The 23,204-nt window shown below is 41.6% G+C and overlaps 1 protein-coding gene across 3 annotated transcripts in view; it reads right to left on the bottom strand.

Annotated features, from left to right (window-relative positions):
• Positions 1-23,204, bottom strand: part of C16H1orf21 (chromosome 16 C1orf21 homolog) — a 242,347-nt gene that overhangs the window by 8,629 nt on the left and 210,514 nt on the right. For all 3 annotated transcript variants that reach the window (XM_024976541.2, XM_024976540.2, NM_001081547.1), the window contains 2 exons: positions 19,677-19,753; positions 11,911-11,971 (listed from right to left, as the gene is read on the bottom strand). In XM_024976541.2, coding sequence (XP_024832309.1) covers positions 11,911-11,971; positions 19,677-19,753 — 138 coding nt within the window. The remainder of the gene's footprint in view (positions 1-11,910; positions 11,972-19,676; positions 19,754-23,204) is intronic.

Genomic DNA, 23,204 nt, shown 5'->3' with positions numbered 1-23,204 from the left:
TTGGGAAGGTCCCCTGGAGGAGGGAATGGCAACCCACTCCAGTATTCTTGTGTGGAGAATCCCCAAGGACAGAGAAGCCTGATGGGCTACAGTCCATGTGGTCGCAGAGTCCGACACGACTGAGCAACTAAGCACAGCACAGCAAGAGAAGGCTGAGAAGGAGGGAGTATGAGAGCGAAGCCCCCGCCTTCACTTAGCTACTGAGTCTTATGATCATGTTCCAACATCATCAAGTAAGAGCTCTAGGGAGACTTGGTCTTTTCCCCTCTCGGTGGTCCTTCCATCCCACCACCACGCCTTATAGTAATTGTAGCCCAAATGTTTGTTTCCCTTACTACAGGGTGCAGAACAGAGCACGTCTCTTATTCATCTTTGTTTTTTATCTTGCTGATAAAGTAAAAGAGTTCACTGGGAAGGGGCACCCGGGGAGAGCAGCAGAGTAAGGGAACCGAGGAGAACTGCACTCTCATCTTTGTCTTTTTGAACAGTTAATGGAATCCTTGTGCAGTTCAGAGAAGTTTGCTTTAACAAGGCTTATTTTTATATGGAAGCACACTTCCCTGGAAGCTCCTGTGGTAAAGAATCCACCTGCAGAGCAGGAGACCCTGGTTTGATTCTTCGGTAGGGAAGATCCTCTGGAGGAGGGCATGGCAACCCACTCCAGTATTCTTGCCTGGAGAATCCCATGGACAGGGGAGCCTGGCGGGCTACAGTCCATGGAGAATTCCATGGAGAGAGGAGCCTGGCAGGCTACAGTCCATGGGGTCGCAAAGAGTTGGACATGATTGTAGCAATTGGGCATAGCACAGTACATGCGTTGTTAAGCTCATCATAAAGCAGGCTACCTGACAAATGAAGAATTCCTCCTCCTCTCCCCATACCCCTCTGAAGGACACTGGGAACCTCCGTAGGTTTCTGGACTGTGCATTATGTTAACTCTCTTACCTCCTGCCTGCTTCCTTTACGTGATTCATCTTCCTCCTCTCTCTTCCTAATCGTGGGCTTACTGAGTTTCTGTTCCTTGATTCAGTCATCCTTCTTTGGAAGCCTCTTACCCTGCACTGGGGGATGGTCTGGCTTTCTGGGCACTAAAGAACGTCTTGATTAATGAAACACGATTGCCCCAGCTGTATTGCGGTGCAGAATTTAATGGGCCATCCTGATTCTCTGTCCATCAAATGCCTTTTCCCACAGAAATTTTCCCATGTATCACCATCTAGCAGCAACTTTGAATCTAAGTTTCTGTGGGAATCTTGACATTTAAGCTCCATCCTTGAACCAAGAATACAGGGCCATGAAAGCTGCATTCCACACCTTGAACATGTGTGAACTACCAGCCAGAATCCAGAACAAAGATGATGCGGAGGAGACAGGAAAAGAGTGGAACAGTGAAACGCAGGACACCCCCAGGGGCTGCTGTTCACTCCTCCTCCTGTAGGGCTGTGGGCCAGGAGCAGATGCCCCCCAATCCCCCACCTCTTCCTTGGGGCTGCAAGTGTCAGAGCCTCTTCAACCAGGGAGTGTTTCAGCAGCATTTTCGTTTACAGCCCAACAGCAATTTATAACAAGTTTTGAGGTAATGCTGAAGAAAAGCAGACATAATTAGCTGCGCGGTTCAAGTCTCCTCCCCCGGCTTATTTCATTAATGCCTCAATCGAGGCATTAATGGCCATGCCTGTTTGTAATGAGCTTTATTCTAATTAGACTCGCACGTTATTATTTCAATTGGAAAAAGATCTCGTTAGTAATGAATGGGAGGAGTATGACAGCCTCTGACTGCTTCTTTGACCATATATAGGAATGATTACCATGATAATAAGCACAGTGACAAGAATCCTAGTAGACTGACCTTTTCATTTTCAAGAGAGAATGTATTAACTAAACAGCTTAAAAAACCCCCATGAAGTATTTATTGGGCTTCCCAAGAGGCTCATTGGTAAAGAATCCACCTGCCAATGCAGAAGACTCAGGAGACTCAGGTTTCATCCCTGGGTCAGGAAGATCCCCTGAAATGGCAACCCACTCCAGTATTCCTGTCTGGGAAATCCAGCCAGGTGAGTTACAGTCCACAGAGTCACAAAGAGTTGGACATGACTGAGCGACTGAGCAAGCACACATGAAGTGTTTCTTAAACCCAGATCTTCATTCTACTGGCAAAAAGGAGGATATTTTAGATGCTGTAAGGGAGCTATTTCTCAAGTTTTGTTAGATGTTGGCACTCAGGTGACTTCAATGATTTTCTTTTCCCCATGAGGAGGTGAGCAAGACTGAGGACAGAGCAAAGCAAGGATACAGGACTCGGGATGCCATGTCCCCGGGCCATGTCTTAAGCCAGGGATTGGAGACTTTCTCTGTGAAGGGCCAAACAGTAAATATTCTAGGCTTTGCATTCCAAAGGGTCTCTGATGCAACTCGACTTCAGCTATAAGCATGAAGGCAGCCAAAAATGCAAAAGATAAAAGTAAAAGAAACAGCATGGTTGTGTTCCAAGAAAACTTTATTTGTAGACACTGAAGTTGGAACTTCACATAATGTTTCACATATCAGAAAATATTATTCTGCATTTTGTTCCCCTCAACCATTTAAACACATAAAAGCTATGCTTGTCTGGTGGGCTAGATTTGGCCCATAGGCTCTATTCTGCCCACTCTTGTCACAGAAAATACAATTATCATCAGTGGGTTCAGAGGCCCTCTTCCTAAGAGCTCAAACAGCAGATATGATTTTCATTTTAAGAAAGATTTCTCTCCAGATGGGACCAGACTTCTCCAAAAGGCCATTTTATAAAACTGTTCTTATTTTATAAGAAAACCATCAATCAAAATTGAAATTAAATTAAAAAATTTTCTTGGAAACCTGTCTTCCTAATAAATCAGAAGGCTTTCAAAGTTTCACTTAAATCTCTGACCATATGTGTACCATTTTTATATAGTTTCAGTCCTATGATAGACACAATTAAAATTTTTTTTCACTTAATATTATAACAATTTCCCCGGTTATACCTGATTCCTCACAATGATAAAATGAAACACTATAAAAATATGTGGTATTTTTGCAGAAGATTTCCAGGTCACTTGATGGATTTAATTCAAAGAGATGTCTTCAATTAGTCTATTCTCAGTATTCTTGCCTACAGAATCCCAGGGACGGGAGCCTGGTGGGCTGCCGTCTAAGGGGTCACACAGAATCGGACATGACTGACGTGACTTAGCAGCAGCAGCAGCATGTATTAAGAGTTAAGATTTCAATACCACGCCCTCGCCCCTCACCAGGGGAATGCACTTGGTGGACTGGAGACCCGTGGGTTCCCCCTAGGATTCACTTCCTGTAGGACACGAAGCCTCATACGTCTCCTTTAAGACTCACTTCCTTCAGGACAATGGCTTTAGCAAGTCTGGGATTTCAACCCATATGCCTTAAATTTTTTAAATTTTGATTTATTTATTTGACTGTACCAGGTCTTAGCTGCAGCACATGGGGTCTTCTATCTTCGCTAAGGCATGCAGAATCTTTAGTTGTGGCATGGCATGTGGAATCTAGTTCCTGACCAGGGACAGAACCTCCCTGCATTGGGAGCAGAGCCTTAGCCACTGGGCCCTGATATGCCTCTTGAAAAAGATGTGCCTTCCAGACAAATTTTAGAGCTCTTTGTTCTGAAAAAATTTCTCATACCCTAGAATTTGTTTTGAACATGGCTAGAGGTTTTGGGAGCTAAGCACACACCTCCTTTCCTTACAGTTTTTAACTGAGAGAAGTTGGTCAACGAGAATCAGAGTTCTTGCTGGATTAGAGAACCCAGCAACCTCTCCTTATTCCCTCGCCTACCTCCCGTCCCCCAGCGAGGCCTAATGGATGGCGACTGGCCCACCCAGTCACAGATGGAGAGAGTGGAGAATGTTGGGTTTGACTCTCTTCCTGCTCCATGGGCTAGCCAACCAGAGACAGGAGAGTATGACAAGCTGGTTCCATTCCTTTCTTCCTACACAGAGGGGTGAGGAAAAGGCACAGGAAGCAGGACTGCTTTCAGAAGAGGAAGCACATGCATTTGGCCAGGAAGAGGACTGCAGCTACGGATGGGAGGTCCCTGCCTGCAGAAGGCACAGGGCAGTGAACGAGCCAGATACAAGGGAGAGAAGGCCCGGAGCGCAGCGAGGAGTGCGTGTCCTGGGCCCACGGCTGGGGAGAACGCGTTCTAACCCTCTGCTAGGCCTTCTGCTAGGTTTGAGGGAAACACACACGAATAAGATCCAGTGTTCGTCCTTAGGATACCATCTGTGTAAAGCTTCGAGTCCTTTTCGAGATTCTTTAATAAAACATCAGCAGTTACAGAGGTTGGCACTCTCCTCTCTCTGTCTCCTGGTGTTCTCTGCATGGCTAAAGCAATGTCCCCTGGCTGCTAGAGGCGAAGAGTGGAAAAGCCACGGGAGGAAGGGAAGCAGACAGCCGAGGAAGAGGATGGGAAGGAGAAGCCAATAGGGAACCAGGCAAGAAAATGACTCAAGCCTGCGTCACTGTCTCCCTGCTGAGGGGCTTCTCGGGCGGTCCTCCCTTGCACATCCAGCAAAACGGCACCATTCACCAGCTGTGCCCCATGTTGCCGCCGAGCTCAGAGCACAGTCAGCCTCACCACATTCATAAAAAAGGCATGGTTTTTGTCTGCATTCTTGTACTCCCTTGTTCTGGAACCTGCACTCTTCTCTCCTTTGCTACTCTCTCAGGTGCCAGGCTGACAGAACCTCGAGAATTCTCTGAAAATCAAGCCCTCCAGAAAAAAAGAGAGTGAGTGGAGACTGGTTGTGCTGTGTTTCTTCTAGGCTTGCCGCCCGCTTTATTTTCCTCGGCTGTGTCCCCCATGACTAGTAGCTACCTGGGATGCTGGGGAACGCGGGGATCCTCAAAGCCCACGGTGTGCATACACATCACCAGTGGTTCCTGCACCTATTACCATCGTGACTAAGTGGGTGGCATGAGTGGTAAAGAACCTGCTGCCAATGCAGGAGATGTAAGAGATGCAGGTTCGATCCCTGGGTGGGGAAGATCTCCTGGAGGAGGAAATAGCAACCCACTCGAGAACTCTTGCCTGGAGAATCCCATGGACAGAGGAGCCTGGCGGGCTATAGTCCATGGGGTCACAAAGAGTCAGACATGACTGAAGTGACGGCACGCAGGCACGTACGTGGTACATTTCAACTTGAATTCCAGTAAGAAGTCACCTGCATAAAGCTATGTAGTAGGGAGAGAAACAAAACAGGGCTGAGTCACGTCCTTACCGTTGTAATCACAGCTTTAATTTGGCCGATGAATGAGGCAAGATGCATACAGGGCAGAGAGTAGGCGAGGCGGGGGATGAAGGGAAAGGAGACACAGGAATGGTCCGGTTATTAGCAAAAGCAGGGCCCTGTTGTGTTTGCTGTGGAGCAAGGAACTGTTCGAAGCAATGATACTGGCAGCCCAGCCCACTTCCAAAATACGCAGGCCGCCAAAAGCATCTCTTTGCCAGTGTTGAAGGTCCGGGTTATTATCAGCACTGGCAAGCTGGCTGGGAGGGATAAGCTATGACTTCATCTGTACACATGGGGCAGGCCGGGTGACACTGTTCAGGATTTGATAAAACAGTCCCGTGTTTCCCATCACTGGTGGGCAAACCTCTAAATGCACCGCCTGAAGGTAAAGCCTATCATCACCTGCCGGTGCCAGACAGCATCTTCGATTCTACAGCAGCTCTGAGGTTAAACTCTCTACTACAGGAATGGTTTATACATAGAACCCAGAATCACAGCTCATAATTACACACAAGTCAGTCTCTTCACCAGATGGAAAGCAAACACCTTTTGATCTGCGACACACTGATTCATAACGGAGTTCTGACATAATATTAAGAAAAGGAGCCCTTGAAATAAACTTAGAAATGCAGACTTATCGTGATCTTTCTCACCAACTAGTTCTGGGGCCAAGGAACTCAGGCCATTTCACAAACCCAAACATTTTCTGAGTATAAATGATTTTGCCATAGATGTAGAGGTCTACAGATAAGCATCTTTAAAAATCAGCTGATTTAAAATCCACACGCTGCTCTTTCTCAGACATTTCCTCAAAATGTCATATTGAATAGTTCCGGTCAACAGAGGCAGAGTCTTAAAATTGTACAGGAATATGTGAAGTGCAGTGCACGCTGACGGCTCACCCATGGGCGGGGGTGGTGAAGTACTATGAGCTGTTTTCAAAGAGGAGAAGGGAGATGAGAAAGGAAGCAGACAGGGTTGTGTTGGAGTTAATCTGTGCTTGGTTTCCTAATTTTCTTTTAAGTCAGAGATACACATGAATAAGATGAGATGCTGATGAGACTCATGGGTGCTCATGGGTGTCATCGGGCCCTGGATCTGAGCAAAGCATACCAGTGAAATGCACGGGTTCTTTGCCTGGGGACCAAGGGCAGGCTCCAGAGAGATATAAACTCTAAAGTTTTACTTCAGAATGTTGTGTATATGATAGCATGTGCCTTTTTATAGGGAGTGTTTTTATAACTTTAACAAAATTCCCAAAAGATGCCCATGATGCAACACTTAAGATGCCTTGCTTGAGGAAAACTAACTAGATGCAAATAGCTCTGTGCCGAGACATTCTTTATTTAATATTCAGAGTTCTCTTTCAGAAGGCAAAAGATTTCCCAGTCATTGGCTGCTGTTCTTAAATCTTCCTAAAACAAAATATAAATCCCTGTGTTTGCCTGGAAAAGATACTCTTAAGGCAGATACTTTAAAAATGTATTTACTTTTTCTTCTTCTTACAAGTAAATTTAAATATTTTATTTTAGAAAGCATATATTAAAATCTGATGCGATCTGTCATTGGTATCATATTCAAAAACTCCTCCACAGGGCCACGTTTTAATAATCTAGATCTCTTCTTTCTCCTCTGATTATACTGAAAGACAAGTTTAAAATCATTATCTTCCTCTGCAGTGAACCGTCATTTTCTTTAAGATGCAATACTAGGCAAATGTCATCACTTTACATAAGATTCAGGAGCCTGTGAATTGTCAGGCACAACTACAGATTGTCACAGAACAACAGGTAAGTACTTGAGTAAAAAATAATGAGGTAAAGATAAATGAGGTGCTCTCATTGTTTCACAGGATTTTCACTTTCCAAAAGGAAAAGGAAATGTAGATCAGAGGTTATAATGCTCTTGTGAACTCTCATTGCTCTCCTGATAAAAATTGCTCCCATGGTCATCTTCAGATGCAGCTCAGTGTCTTCGCTTTCCTCATGCCAGCAGAGTAAGACGGTGTCAAGTGGCCAAAGAATCCTAACTGCCTGGTTCATGGACCTCAAGTTTCAGCACTTGACTCCTGAAACATCTGCATTCAATAAAGGAACACCTGACTCTCGGTGATAGTGGAGGTGGGGGTGCTGGGTGAAGGACTCCTCCATGCTTAAAATAATTACCTTTTCAAAGACATTTGCTTTTAGAACTGAGCTCCTCAAGGCAAGGGACTGTTTCCTACTTATTTTGTATCCCCCATTTCCTGTTTTTCTATCCTGAGTCATCGCATAATGCCTGGTACTCATAAGTGCTAAATAATTAATTCATTTTTGCTTCTTGCTTTTCTTTGCCACAGATAACTTCTTACAATACTGCTTGCCCAGTTGTGGTGCAGAAGTAAACTGCAGCTTGGCACCATGATTATTTCTGAAGTTGTGTGTGTGTGTGTGTGTGTGTGTGTGTGTGTGTATGTGTGTGTGTACATGTGCGCGTGCTCAGTTGTGTCCGACTCTTTGCGACCCCATGTAGCCTGCCAGGGTCCTCATCCATGGTATTTTCCAGGCAAGAATACTGGAGTGGGTTGCCATTTCCTCCTCCAGGGGATCTGCCTGATCCATGTCTCTTGTGTCTCCTGCATTGGCAGGTGGATTCTTTACCACTATGCCACTCGGGAAGTAGAGTCGTCCATACGAAATTTCACAATAAATATCATCTTTGTTTCCTTATATCAATGGTACTTTTGCATATACCTTGAGGAGACAGAGCAGAGATTTCTTTTGGTATGGAGAGGAGAGGTATCATGCCCTGGAGACATTCAATAAATACAAAGGATGAATCAAGGAAGGGCAGGTTTAAATCACTACAGATTCACTCAGCTTTGCTTCTTAACAATTTAAGGAAGAAAAAAAGGAATCCAGAGAAAAATTAAATCTCAAAAATCAAGCCCTTTCAGAATGAGTCCAATTTTCAGCATGAAGCTCTGAGTTTAATTTTTTAAGTCAACCCCATAAAACAAACAAAGGTAGTGCTAGTGGAGATGATGGAATTCCAGCTGAACTATTTAAAATCCTAAAAGATGATGCGGTTAAAGTGCTGCACTCAATATGTCAGCAAATTTGGAAAACTCGGCAGGAACCATGGACTGGAAAAGGTCAGTTTTCATTCCAATCTCAAAGAAGGGCAATGCCAAAGAATGTTTACACTACTGGACAATTGCACTCATTTCCCATGCTAGTAAGGTTATGCTCAAAATCCTTCAAGCTAGGCTTCAATAGTATGTGAACTGAGAACTCCCAGATGTGCAGGCTGGATTTAGAAAAGGCAAAGGAACCAAAGATCAAATTGCCAACATTTATTGGATCATAGAGAAAGCAAGGGAATTCCAGAAAAACATTTACTTCTGCTTCATTGACTACACTAAAATCTTTGACTAGGTAGATCACAACAAACTGTGGAAAATTCTTAAAGTGATGGGAATACTAGACCACCTTACCTGTTTCCTGAGAAACCTGTATGTGTGTCAAGAAGCAACAGTTAGAACTGGACATGGAACAACTGGCTGGTTCAAAACTGGGAAAGCAGTACCTCAAGGTGGTATATTGTCACCCTGCTTATTTAACTTCTATGCAGAATACATCATGTGAAATGCTGGGCTGGATGAATCACAAGCTGGAACCAAGATTTCCGGGAGAAATATCAACAACCTCAGATATGCAGATGACACCACTCTAATGGCAGAAAGTGAAGAGGAACTGAAGAGCATCTTGATGAAGGTGAAAGAGGCGAGTGAAAAAGCTGGCTAGAAAATCAATATTCAAAAAACTAAGATCATGGCATCTGGTCCCATCACTTCTGGGCAAATAAATTTGGAAAAAGTGGAAGCAATGACAAGTTTTATTTTCTTGTGTTCCAAAATCACTGCGGATGGTGACTGCAGACTTGAAATTAAAAGATGCTTGCTCCTTGGAAGAAAAGCCATGGCAAACCTAGATAATGTATTAAAAAGCAGAGACATTACTTTGCTGACAAAGGTCCATCTAGTCAAAGCTATGGTTTTTCCAGTAGTCATGTATGGATGTGAAAGTTGTACCATAAAGAAGACTGAGCACGGAAGAAGTGATGCTTTTGAACTGTGGTGTTGGAGAAGAGTCTTTAGAGTCCCTTGGACTGCAAGGAGATCAAACCAGTCAATCCTAAAGGAAATCAACCCTGAATATTTATTAGAAGGACCATGGCTACAGCTGAAGCTCCAATACTTAGGCCATCTGATGAGGTGAGCTGATTTACTGGAAAAGAGCCTGATGCTGGGAAAGAGTCAAGGCAAAAGGCGAAGGGAGTGACAGAGGATGAGATGGTTGGATGGCATCACTGACTCAATGGACATGAGTCTGAGCAAATGCCAGGAGATACTGAATGACAGGGACGTGGAAGTTCCTGGGGTCGCAAAGAATTGAATACAACTTAGCGACTGAACAACAACAACATAAAACCTAAAGAATAGTTTTGAATTGCATTTATGATTGTCCACATGCTAATTGGAGCAAAGAAATACTCAGCAATGGTTAAAAAGTCAGCAAAATAGTTCACAAGAATGCAACTTCCAATTTTGGTTATGTAAACTATTGTGAAGATTATATTAGGCCAAACATATATAATTATGACAAAATATTTTAATTTGAGGGAGGCTTAATATTTAGATGATACAAAGGATAGCATATTCACAAAATTCAGAAGGATGAACTTTAGGTAAGGGAGGAGAAACAGGAAAGTTTGGCTCAGAGTTGATAGAAAACTCCCTTAGAAACCTGTAACTGGGCAATAATCACAGATTATATAACCGCTCCTTTTTTGAATATGAATGTGTTCAATATATAGTGGGAACACTGTTTATGCTGAATCTAATTCTCCTTTGTCCAAGGAAAGTTACACCAAACAAATGATCAAGTTATCAACTTCGCTTTTGTTGCACTAAACACATGACTGTCTACACCTTAGATGCAAAGTAAGACAGGAAATTGAATTCCAGATGAGAACAATGAATTTCAGTTTTGAGTAACAAGAGGTAGAATTTCAATTATGGAGACACACTGGAAAGAGATTAGATAATTTTAAACACTTTTTCAGGGTTTATAAATGTTGCTTAAAAAGATAACTTACAATTTAGGTTTCAATTTTTGCAGATTACCTCTAACTAATAAGCATATATTTTTATTGCCAAAATGTTAGTGCAGGAGAAATAATCCAAACAGAGAAAAAAACTCTTCACCATTAGAGTGGGAACAAAATGTTTCTTTTTAGGTTTCTCTTTACTGAAAACAAAATGCTATCAGCAAGTTAGTCAGCTTTTGAATCAATATGTGAAAATTGCTAATTATTCTTAGATGATGTTTTCAATCTAAAAAGTCATGCATAAGCTAAAATTTCACTTAAAGTAAAAAAGAAAAATATATACTCAAATGAGTATGTGAGCACAGCCGATGAACACTATAGATTAAATTATTATTTTAATTCATTACCCATTTCTATTTTTTACATTGGTAATATATGCTGGTCTTTTAATGGTACATTAGAAAATTTCATAATGATTCTTTTGGGGCAGGGGTCTACCTCAGAGTGGAGTCTGCTACTGAAATAAAGATCAATTTAAGACTTTCTTCATTATCTTCCACTGACTGATAAATACATAACCTAGGAATTCATGAAGAAATACTCAAGGACCACAAACCATAAAAAAGAAATAAAAATTAAAATGGAAAACATTTCAAAAGTAAACTTGGTCTGTGATGCCTTAACCATAGTTGGGATATGTTCTGAATTTAGAATTTAACTCTTCTTTAGAATAAGGCTTTCAAATTACAGTTCTCAGATGTATGACTTTAGCATTTAAAATTCACTCCCTGCAGTGATAAATTGAAATTCTATGAGCATGCAAACCTTTAATGATTACCATATTCTACTCTTCATTCAATTGATTTGCATATGGCACTCTGAGAGCATAAATATGGGTTAAATTTCCACATGGATCAACTTTGAATCTTCCCGTCATTATAAAATCCACACCCATATGGAGAAGTGACTTGGAGGTTCTGCTTTGGAGTCAGACAGACATGGGCTGGAATTCTAACTCTACTGCTATTAGCTTTGCAAACCTGGCTAAGTTATACTCAGGCATTCTAAGCCTCAGTTTCTTTGTAAAATACACGTATTACTTGTCTCATGGCCAGCTCCCTCAAGCAGGTATCGACTGCAACATGTTTGTGACATCTGTAAAGAAGTCAGAGAAGCCCTGGGCATGTAGTAAGCAGGCACTAAGGACCTCCTTGCCTGCAGCCTGAGAACAGAGCAGGGCATCAGGGGTGGACAACACACAATGATGGCAACACTTTTTAGGCAAAGGCTCTCACCAGTCTCACTCTGAGTTTCCACGCTTCAGTGAAAGATCAGCCATAGCCCAGGATCCTGGGAAGCTCAGTCATACATTAACCGTTCTCACAGCCACCTTCTGAGTTGTGTGTGTGGGGTGACTGCTGTTAATTCTAACCATCCCCTTGCAAGAACAGCTTTGTACCACAGACACCAGAATGTTGTTACTCTTAACTCATGAGGCAACAGTCCCCTTGAAATATGCAGTTACTTTACTTCTTACCTTTTCAATTTTTTCATCCAGCATTCTGAAGAATTCTTGTTGGCTTTCAGAGATGTGCATGCTGAAAAACAAAGAGTAGTTAAGTGCATATTTTCAATGTTTCCCAGTTCCCTCAGGTCAAAAATGCCGAGCGTCTAAACTTTGGGGCAGTCATTTATTTTTTGCAGACTTTTCCACTGAAGTGCTCTGAAGTCATACTAAGGCTAAATGTCATGAGAGTAATCCTACACATGTGTTTCATAATAGCCTATCAGTTTCCACAACTTAAGGAACACAGTTTCCTTTCAGTGTACATATTATTTATGTTGGTATTACTGGGAAGTGTGTGCCCCTTTTTTTTTTTCCCTTGGATACACATCTGTAATTAAAACAAAAAGGACAGGTAAGCAGCACGTGGCATATTTCAATGCTGTGTGTAAGTATAACAAGAAAATATATCCTGGGATTTCATTGGCAGTCCAGTGGTTAAGAATCCACCTTCCAATGCAGGGGACGTGGGTTCGATCCCTGGTCGGGGAACTAAGATCCCATATGCCCTGGGGCAACTAAGTCTGTGCTCTACAAGGAAGAGCCCGCATGCCACAACTAAGACCCAGTGCAGCCAAAAATAAAATACATAAATATTTTTTAAAAGATTCATTAAAAAACATATCCTAATTATGATATTAAAATGTGTATTTTACAAAGGTGTGATCACGGTATTCAGCTGACTGTATGGCTGTGCGCTGGGTGCAGACGAGCCAAGAACCTGACCTTGCCCCTAAACGTCTTTGATACTGGTGACAGCAAATGTGCCTTTTTGGAACTGAAATTCCACTGTAATGTGGAGTAAGTGAGGAGGCATGTCTGAGCAGCCCTCGGCCCTGATTCCCTGTTCTTTGCTATTTAACAGTATCCTCAGCGAGATGGGCATGGTTGGTGGGGGCAAAACTAAGAAGGTAAGGAGAGAAGAGAAGATCACGGATGGGAGGGGAAGGACTTGGGGGCAATGTGGTCTTAATGACAGTAGTTTCGACCTGGCAAAGAGCTGTGGGTGTTCCAAGGCGGTTCAGGATGCTGGGGTAAGAGACACATGATCCAGAATTTCTTTCACTTGACATTACTGCCTACTGGTTTAGTGGCTGGGGGTGGGGGGAGGAGTGGCTCTGGAAGAGCCTCTTCCACTCTCGTCTAGGTGTGGTGGGCAACCTTACCTGACATTCCCTGCAGGGGCCATGGAGAGGGGCACGAGTGACTGGAAACCCTTCAGGCCTCCCAGGACAGATAATAAGGCTTAAAGGAGGTTTCCCCTGTGTGTAAGACCTAGGTTTAAAATAATATCAGCTCTGATATAAAAGAAAAAGAATGAAAATATCTGATATCAGCATCAACTTTCACAGTTCTAAGGCACTTTCATGTATATAATTTTTGCCATCCTTTCCAGTAGTCAGGTATGGATGTGAGAGTTGGACCATAAAGAAGGCTGAATGGCGAAGAATTGATGCTTTTGAACTGTGGTGTTAGAGAAGATTATTGAGAGTCCCTTGGACTTCAAGGAGATCCAGCCAGTCCATCCTAAAGGAAATCAGTCCTCAATATTCATTGGAAGGGCTGAGGTTGAAGCTGAAGCTCCAATACTTTGGCCACCTGATGCGTGAGCTGACTCACTGGAAAAGACTCTGATGCTGGCAAAGATTGAAGGCAGGAAGGAGAAGAGGATAACGGAGGACAGGATGGTTGGATGGCATCACTGGTTCAATGGACATGAGTCTGAGCAAGCTCTGGGAGATGGTGAAGGACAGGGAAGCCTGGCGTGCTGCAGTCCATGGAGCTGCAGAGAGTTGGACACTACTGAACAGCAACAAATATGATCATTCAAATAAGGCAGACGTCCTGTTTCAGAAACAGGTCCTCTCTCACTGCATTTTACACAGGCAGGGCAGAATCTTGGATGATGACAGAGATTAAACAGTCTCCTCTCTTTTTCTGGGTGGACAGAAAAGCCATTTTGCAAAGTTGAGTTTTTCCAGATTTCTTATGGCTTTCCTTCTTTAAGTGCCAAAATGTCGTTCATTTGAGCCACTCTGGATGCAAGTCTTCTAAACCGTATACTCTTGAATAGCTGTATATCTCAAACATTACTTAGCTTTCACTTGACGACCAGCAGCCACTCTCCTCACCTTAAATCACAACGCTCTTCTGTAATACTGGGATAGCCCTGGAGCCTCTAAGATGGTTAGAGCTGGCTCTCTTTAAGCAAAAGGACCTTAAACTCCAGGCTTTCTCTGCCTGCTTTTGAGCTCTTCCTTTCATTTCTCCTTGTCAGAGAAGGTATCAGTCCTCTTTCCACTTTCTTCTTAGTTTCTGCTTTGATGCCATGCTTCAGAGCAGCACAGGCAACCTTGTTAGAGTTGTGTCTAAAGTTAGCATAACAGGCTCCAAAGGCGAGCCCGGGGGGATTCTTGTTAGTGGGAAACATGAATATTCTGGTACCCACCATGGCTGCTCAGACACTTTTGGGGGCATCCTTCCTATTCTTAGCCAAGTTTTCAGCAGATGAGTTTGTTGAATAGCTCTGGGTCCCAGACAGGAAAGGCATGAAGATATTTATATATATATATCTTATTATATATACATAAGATATATATATATATATATATATATATATATATATATATATCTTAGACCCAGGTTCGATCCTTGGGTCAGGAAGATCCCGTGGAGAAGGGAATGGCTATTCACTCCAGTATTCTTGCCTGGAAGATCTCATCTGGTAGGCTACAACCCATGGGGTCACACAGAGTTGGACATGACTGAGCAAACAATACGTTTATGTATCTTAATATAAATGCCTGCCAGCCTGCTGAGTCACTTCAGTCGTGTCTGACTCTTTGTGACCCTACAGACTGTATCCCACCAGTCTCCTCTGTCTATGGGCTTCTCCAGGTAAGAATACTGGAGTGGGTTGCTATTTCCTTCTCCAGGGGATCCTCCCCACCCAGGGGTGGAACCTGCATCTCTTATGTCTCCTGCATTGGTAGGTGGGTTCTTTATCATTAGCACCATTAGTTTCCCTAGGAAACTCCAAGATATTTCATAAAGATGGCACTTTTAGGGTTTTGTGTTCCCTGTAGAAATTTTTGGGTTAGAGTTTTTAGCATTTATTGCCTTGGATACAACAGGAGGGTAATGAATATTTAATTAGTTAATCAAGTGGTCTCTATTTAAATTCACGTGATTCGTGATCCTCATAGAGACAGCACCATTTGTTAGCATGGGTGAGGTGCAGGCCTCAGATTCCTCATTTTAAAACAGCGAGCAGGTCTCTGAGGTCCTTTTGGCACTAACGTTCTGTGATTGTTACTAACTTCCTTAACTCCATTATTGGAAACATCAAAGCATGGAAACGGGGATGTTTGGTTAGTACTCAGACATATGTGCATCCATGGACAAGAGAAGAATTCTCTAGTAAAAGCGACTCTGCAAATGTGTCTGCTATCCCTGTGAAGGAGGACACACAGGCTCAGGGGTCCTTATCACGTGCTTAAGATCAAAGGTGAAGGAACTCAGATTGTCTACACAACCTGAGCATGAAACCTCAGGGAAGTGGGGCAACTCTAACCCTCACAGCAGGACACACCGTTGCTAGTAGTTCATGACTTGCATTTCTTTAGTTATTTTTTAAAAAATAGTAATATTAAGCACCCATGAAACCAAAACAAAGAAAACAAAGCTAGGATCTTAACAACAACCTAGAGGTTAGTTACTTCCCACGCATGCCTGTGTTCCTCCACCTCAAACATCATGTCCCCACTTTCCTTTACTCCATCTCTCTATGTGCTTAAAAAGCAGATGATTAAAAAAAAAAAGCAGATGATTTATTTTAGATTAAAAAAATTAATTTATCTATTTGGCTGTGTCAGGTCTCAATTGCAGCATGTGGGCTGTGACATACAGGTTCTAGAGCCCGTGTGCTCAGTAGTCGAGGGACGCAGGATCTTAGTTCCCTGACTAGGGACCGAACCTGTCTCTCTTGCATTGGAAGGCAGATTCTTAACCCTTGGACCCCCAGAGAAGTCCCTATTTTGGTTGTTGTTAACTTTATAGTGTGTATCATGCTCCGTGTAATGTTTCAGGACTTACTCTTTGTTCTAGTTGCTAGAACTAGCTATGCTGCTAGGGGGCATCCAGGATTGTGTATTGCTGCAGTGCATTCGTTTTAGCTGCTAATACTCCGCTGTGTGAATACAGTGCGGTTCCTTTACCCAATTTCCCGTCAAAGGGCATTTTTGGGGTTGTTTCTAATTGCTAAGGCGTTCTTACCAAGTGTCAGACACTCTGATAAGCACCAGGGATACATTATTTCACTTAAGCCCCAGTCCTATAAGATAGGATTTTTCACCTCTATTTTTCTTGGAGAAAACGCAAGTTCCAAGACGTTAGTTCACTGGACCAAGATTACAAAGGCAGTAAGAATGCTCTCTACGTGGCGCATCAAACGAAGGTGTGAGCACTACTCGGCTTCATTCTTAATAAATCTGCTGTTAGCAGGTATGGGATTGTCCCTCCACTCAAGGGGGAAACAAACTCATTTTATACAACTGCATGTGCTGTGCTTCATCGCTCAGTTGTGTCCAGCTCTTTGTGACCCTGTAGCCCACCAGGCTCCTTTGTCCGAAAGGATTCGCTAGGCAAGAACTGGAGTGGGTTGCTATACCTTCCTCCAGGGGACCTTCCCAACCCAGGGATCGAACCCAGGTCTCCCTCATTGCAGGCAGATTCTTTACGATCTGAGCCACCAGGGAAGCCCATACAACTGCATAATAAATAATAATTTCCTGAATCCTATGTATCAGTATGTAGGAAAAGTAAATCTTTCTCTCAGACCTTCAGAAAGATTTCTTAGTTGAATTCTGGAAACCCAATGATCTGATTCAGTTTTAAACACAGACACACAGGCATTATGCTATGTGAAAAATGGGATTCTCTTCATAATTTTAGTGTAAACAAAACAGCCAATTTAATCAACTTCTCTGGAAGCTTTAGCACATGCCAGACTGCAAAGCATGCTATTTCAGTGTGTAAAAATTAAGTAAATAAGTATTTGCTCTAAAGGAAAAAAGAAACTCTCCTTAGTTCTCTTAATAGAGTCTTTTCTTTAGAACTCAGAGATAAGAGAAGCATTTAAAAATAGTACACATATAACAGCTTGATGAAAAGATGATTCGATAGTATCTTCAGATATCTGTTATCCCCAGAGGCAGAAAAAATTAGTGTAGATAAAAGTGGTTACTAGTGAAGTTGATTAGGGAGGTTGTGATTATAGTATAACACTTACCTGAGGGTGAAAAAATTGGCTCTCCCATTATTGGGAAAAAAAAATTGGCTGACATTGTAAATGATAAATGAATTTTAAAATGTCCAATTTTCATTGGAAGTAAGAAATTAAATCCCTGAGCTGATGGACCGCCCCCTGAAGAGACCTAACCACCATCTCACAGTGGCCATTGCTGCAGCAATTCTACAGACAGTCACCCAGGTTAAAGTGATGATGTTATTTTTGTCTCACCTTCCCAGGAAGACTCAAAGAACACAACTCTTTCCACTTACAATGTTAATTTACAAATATGTCCTCATTAAACTTATTGGGGGTGGGAGTGACTGTATCAGATTCACTCATGTGATCAGTACCCTTAGGGAATCTGTTCATAGTTAGGCAGAACAGCACAAAAGAGATTTGCAGCCTTTGGGATAATAGCCTTTTTGAAGAAAGGACAGGCAGTTTCAAAGTCACAGAAATGATAGACTCAGCTTCAGAATAATATAGAAAACTACTCATTATTTTCTAACATTTTAATTGTGAAATATTTAACACATGGAAAAGGAAACAATGCTATTTGTACATTTTTAAATAATAATAATTAAAGGAACATGCATATAACCACAACTTGGATTAAGAGATAGAACCTTTGGTTCCATTGTCTTCTATCCAGGAGAAAGAAGCACTATCCTGAATTTAATGCCTTTTCATTTCCTTGTTTGTCTTTATTGTTTTATCATTTGTGTTTAATCGCTCACCGTGTCTGACTCTTTGCGACCTCATGGACTGTAGCCCACCAGGCTCCTCTGTCCATGGGGATTCTCCAGGCAAGAATACTGGAGTGGGTTGCCATGCCCTCCTCCAGGGGCTATTCCCAGCCCAGGGATTGAACTCAGGTCTCCCGCATTGCAGGCAGATAATTCTTTACCAACTGAGCCACTCATAAGAACGAGTGGCTCAGTTGACTGAGCAATATGTGTATATACATATGTTTAATATATGTATATACAAATATTTCCTCTGCCTGTTTTTGAATTTTTATATGTATGAAACTGTACATAAGCAGGTTCTACTACTTACTTTACTGGCACACTCTGACATTTCATGAGATCCCTCCATCTTGATCTATGTAACTATAGGTCATTTATTTTCAGTGATATGTAGTATTTCCATCATAAGACTATACTACATTTCTGTTATTCATTTTATGTTTGATGGACATTTGGGTTTTATCACAAAGGTTTTTTTTTTTTTGGCCGTGCTGCATGGCATGTGGGATCTTAATTCCTCCACCAGGGATCAAACCTGTGTCTGCTGCAGTAGAAATGCAGTCCTAACCACTGGGACACTGGGAAGTCCCATCCTTTCAAGAACTTTAAGAGTTCATATAAACAGTGCTGCCATGGATATTTCAAAATATGCCTACAGGCACACCTCCGTAAGAGTTTCTCTAGGGTATATACCTGAGAGTGGAGTTGCTAGGCAGCCACGTATGCCCAGGTACAATTTTACTAGATAATACAAAGTGTTTTCCAAAGTAATTGTACCAGCTTATATTCCCACCACCAGGAGTTAAGCGTGCTGGTTGTCCCACAGCCTGGTAAACTTTTTCTGTCTACAGACTACTATATTTTTACCAATCTTGTGTGACAAGGTAGTTTTCCCTGACACATCAGCTATTCATTTTCCTCTTCAGTCAAGTGGTCTTTTATGTCTTTAGCCTATTTTCCTGTAAGTTCTATCTTTTACTTATTGACTCACATAGTTAATTTATATATCCTGGAAATCTAACTGGGCTTCCCTGATAGCTCAGTTGGTAAAGAATCCGTCTATAATGCAGGAGACCCTGGTTTGATTCCTGGGTCAGGAAGATCTGCTGGAGAAGGGACATGCTATCCACTCCAGTATTCTTGGGCTTCCCTGGTGGCTCAGTTAGTAAAGAACTGGCCTGCAATGCAGGAGATCTGGGTTCAATTCCTGGGTTGGGAAGATCTCCTGGAGGAGGGCATGACAACCCACTCCAGTATTCCTGGGCTTCCCTTGCGGCTCAGCTGTTAAAGAATCCACTATTGCTAATTATATGTTTTATAAATATATTCCACCCTTTGTGGCCTTTTACTCTCCTACAGTATATTTTGAGAAATAGAAGTTCTTAATTTTATCATAGTCATAAAAATTAATCATTTTTCTTACAATTTGTATCCTTTGTGACTTATTTAAAGTTCTTCACTACCCCACGGTCATGAAGATACTCCCATCATTGTCTCCTACCTGATGGGAAGTGTCAGCTCTGTCATATACTGTGGGTCTGCTTTGACTCTCTATTATGTTCCATTAGACTAAATCATGTGTCTCAATTACTGAGGCCTTTTCTTAAGTCTTGGTTATCTAGCAGGCAAAATGGAGCTCACTCTAAAAATGTTTTTATCTCTCAAAACAAAATAGGCAAATAGGAACTGGAACTTACTTTGCTCTGGGTTGATGAACTAATCCTGGGATCTCTTTATTAGTTTTAAGTCTTACATTTGAACTGGCACTTTTTTCCTGAAACACATAAACACACATGGAAAAGACAAGGTAAGAATCAGCAATTAAACAGGAGCATGAATTTTCATTACCAAAATGTGAAATTTGTTTGGGAGCCTTTACGGCCGGTTATCTCATGCAGACAAAAGTCCTTAAAGATGTTACACAGAACAGGTAGAACCGCCAGATATTTTAACAGGGAACACTATCGTGAAAAGAAGAATGAACTTTTATAACAGCTATAAAATGGCTCCTTTTAGAAAATTACATGTGAGTAGTATTTGATTTTTAGGTGGAGTTGCTAAAAATAGCAAGAGAATCAAAGATCAGAAGATCCTAGTATGAAAAAAAGCACCAATAGTATAATCACAGTCATTGGTTGCTTGCTCAGGATAAGTAATTTTGTGCATTTTGTTTGTGAAAGACAATTGAAGTTACTGAGTTTGCACGAGGCCCTTGCAGCGACAGGGACATGATGAAAAATAGCTAATATTTTCCACGAATGATGAATATTGAGATTGAATTCAATTAAATTAATAAAACTCAACCTAGCCTGTATTCCGGAAGTACTTTGGCTTTTAGCCTGATCTGATCTCTTATTCCCCGTCAACCAGCCACATAGGAAAGGAATACCTTCAAATCTTAAAATACAAATATTATCAGCAAGCACACTATCTCAATAATACTACTGCTCTGCAGTGATGTGGATGAACATAGAGCCTGTTATATAGAGTGAAGTAAGCTAGAAAGAGAAAAACAAATATTGTATACACTACCCTGTGTAAAACAGATAGTTAGTGGGAGGCTACTGTATAGCATAGCAAGCTCAGCTGGGGGCTCTGTGATGACCTAGATGAGTGAGATGGTGGGGGTGGGAGGGAGACTCAGGAGGGAGGGGAGATATATATATACATAAGGCTGATTCACATTGTTATATGGCAGAAACACAGCATTGTAAAGCAGTTATAGTCCAGTAAAAATTTTTTAAGGCTTTAAAATTTGCTCTCTAAATATACCCACCAAAACGAAATGTTAAACCCATTTAACAGGTGACTACATACACTCAAGTAACCTGAGGTGTGGCAATAATTAAAGACCTGGGCTAGGGCAAGGAGTAAAAAGTTCTGTGGGCCAACCCACCATTCTCACCAGAGGCAGAGTGGTGTGGGAGGGCACACAGAACAGATGGTCCTCAAATGAGCTCTTTCAAGAGTTCCTACTTCCCCTAGGATAGCACAAGCCATGTAAGAAAAACTACATGTGAAATGTACAGTCAGAGAAACTACAGTGACTTGCACGCTAGGCTGTTTGCTATTCACCATCAAACAGCAGAGTGTCTGTATAATGTCAGTCCTCCAAAATACAGGGTAATTCTGCCTGTGATCCTCCAGGAGAAGAAAAAATCATTACAATCCTTTTGCAGTCTAGCTACCTTCTCTACCTCACACTAAACTCAAAACCGTTTTCATGAACATTTGAAAAGTATAAAATATATACTATTCCCTCTGCTGATACAGTCAGAGAACAACAGATGAACCATCTATTTTTTTACAGAGAAAGTGGGAGAGCAATTAGGAAACTTGAATGCACTACCTCCAGGAGGGCGGGACCCACAACTCTTCTTTATGGGCCTGGTTAGGAGCCTGGCACTTCATAGGAGGCATTCACCAAATATTGGTAGAACAAATGAATGATGTCAGCACATAATTAACTTTTTTAAATAGAGATAAAAATAGCTCAACTATAAGTCCCATGGATGGAGGAGCCTGGTAGGCTGTAGTCCATGGGGTCACTAGGGGTCGGACACAACTGAGCGACTTCTTTTTCACTTTTCACTTTCATGCATTGGAGAAGGAAATGGCAACCCACTCCAGTGTTCTTGCCTGGAGAATCCCAGGGACAGGGGAGCCTGGTGGGCTTCCGTCTATGGGGTCGCACAGAGTGGGACATGACTGAAGTGACTTAGCAGCAGCAGCAGCAGCAGTCTCTCTAAAGAACTGAAGATGTCGGTTCCCTCCAAATTAGTCATTTTCTCCCTAAACTTTCTGTCTGCTTGGATTAAGCACTGAAAATGGATTTTTTCTGTTTGAAAAAAATATCTATTTGATATGGCAGACAGAACCTTATACTTTTTGTCTAGTCATATAATTTCCTAAACTCTTTTAACTTAAGTGATGCATCACAATTTTAAACACTGCTAAGGCAGGAAAGAGACTTCTAAGAATGACATACACTTGTATCCTATTTCTATTCAGTTTATTAGACTACCCTCCAAAATTATACGTCTTGCCAAATCTTCCTTTAAAATGTATCATGTGGTTGCTAGAAAGAAGGATCCCCATCAAATATAACAGAGACTTAATAGATGGGAAAGATACTTTAGGATATCAGGTAGACATGCCTTCCCAGGAAGTGAGAAGACCAAAGGTGAGGCAGAGGCATGGGCGAGGGGCAAAGCAGCTGGAGATCCCCAGTTACATATATATATATGTATATATATATATATATTTACATAGAGATTTCTATGTATATAATTACATAGAGATTTATATCTATTTTGTATTTATAATGTATTTTTTTTTTACAAGTTACCACCCATCAAGAAATCAATAATAACAAATCATGGAGCATTTACTATAAGTCAGGTCCTAACTGGTTTGCATACATCAACCCATTTTGATGTTCACAAGTATACACATATTAACTCATTTGTATGCCCACACACTTCTCTGCAATGCGTACCATTATTATCCCCATTTTATAGATGAGGAAGCTGAGATACGGCGAGGTGAAGCACTTACGGGGATTCTATAACTAACAAGTAATAGCATTGGGATTTGACTCTATGCAGAATGGGCCCAGGGTTCATGCCATTAGTCACTAGGTCGGTAGCCCTCAAACTTTTTAGTATCGAGACCCCTTACCTATATTCTCCAAATTTTGATATATTTCATTATACAGTGTGAAAAAAAATCACATTTGTTAAAATCAGCATCAATCTCACAAGAAAAATCTTGACAAAAACTGTCAGGCTTATGGTGGTGGACATAAGTTCTCCAACCTTCTAGTTCTGGTTGAACATTTGAATTTGATAAGCAGCAATGATAACTCAAAATTGTATTCTTTGGAGTAACAGGCTCCCTTCATTCGTTTCTGAGAAAACATGTGACAGATACCCAAGTCTGAATATCCAGTATTCTTCAGTAGAGATGGTGACTCAAAAAAACAACAGCTCGTTCAGCTTGCAGCTCAATCAACTGCAGAAGTGCTTTTCCTGAGATAACCATCTTATTTATTCGAAAATAAAAAGATATGCATCTAAGGCATAAGAGTTAATAAAATTAATTTCTACTGAGTCATTTCTAAAAGAAATGAAGTATGGTCATTGGTAGAGATATGGATGGACCTAGAGTCTGTCATATAGAGGGAAGTCAGTCAGCAACAGAAAAACAAATATCACATTTTAACA

Source organism: Bos taurus, chromosome 16 (genome assembly GCF_002263795.3).
Source record: "Bos taurus isolate L1 Dominette 01449 registration number 42190680 breed Hereford chromosome 16, ARS-UCD2.0, whole genome shotgun sequence".
NCBI classification, from domain to species: Eukaryota; Metazoa; Chordata; class Mammalia; order Artiodactyla; family Bovidae; genus Bos; species Bos taurus.
This window is presented reverse-complemented; position numbering and strand designations above follow the sequence as displayed.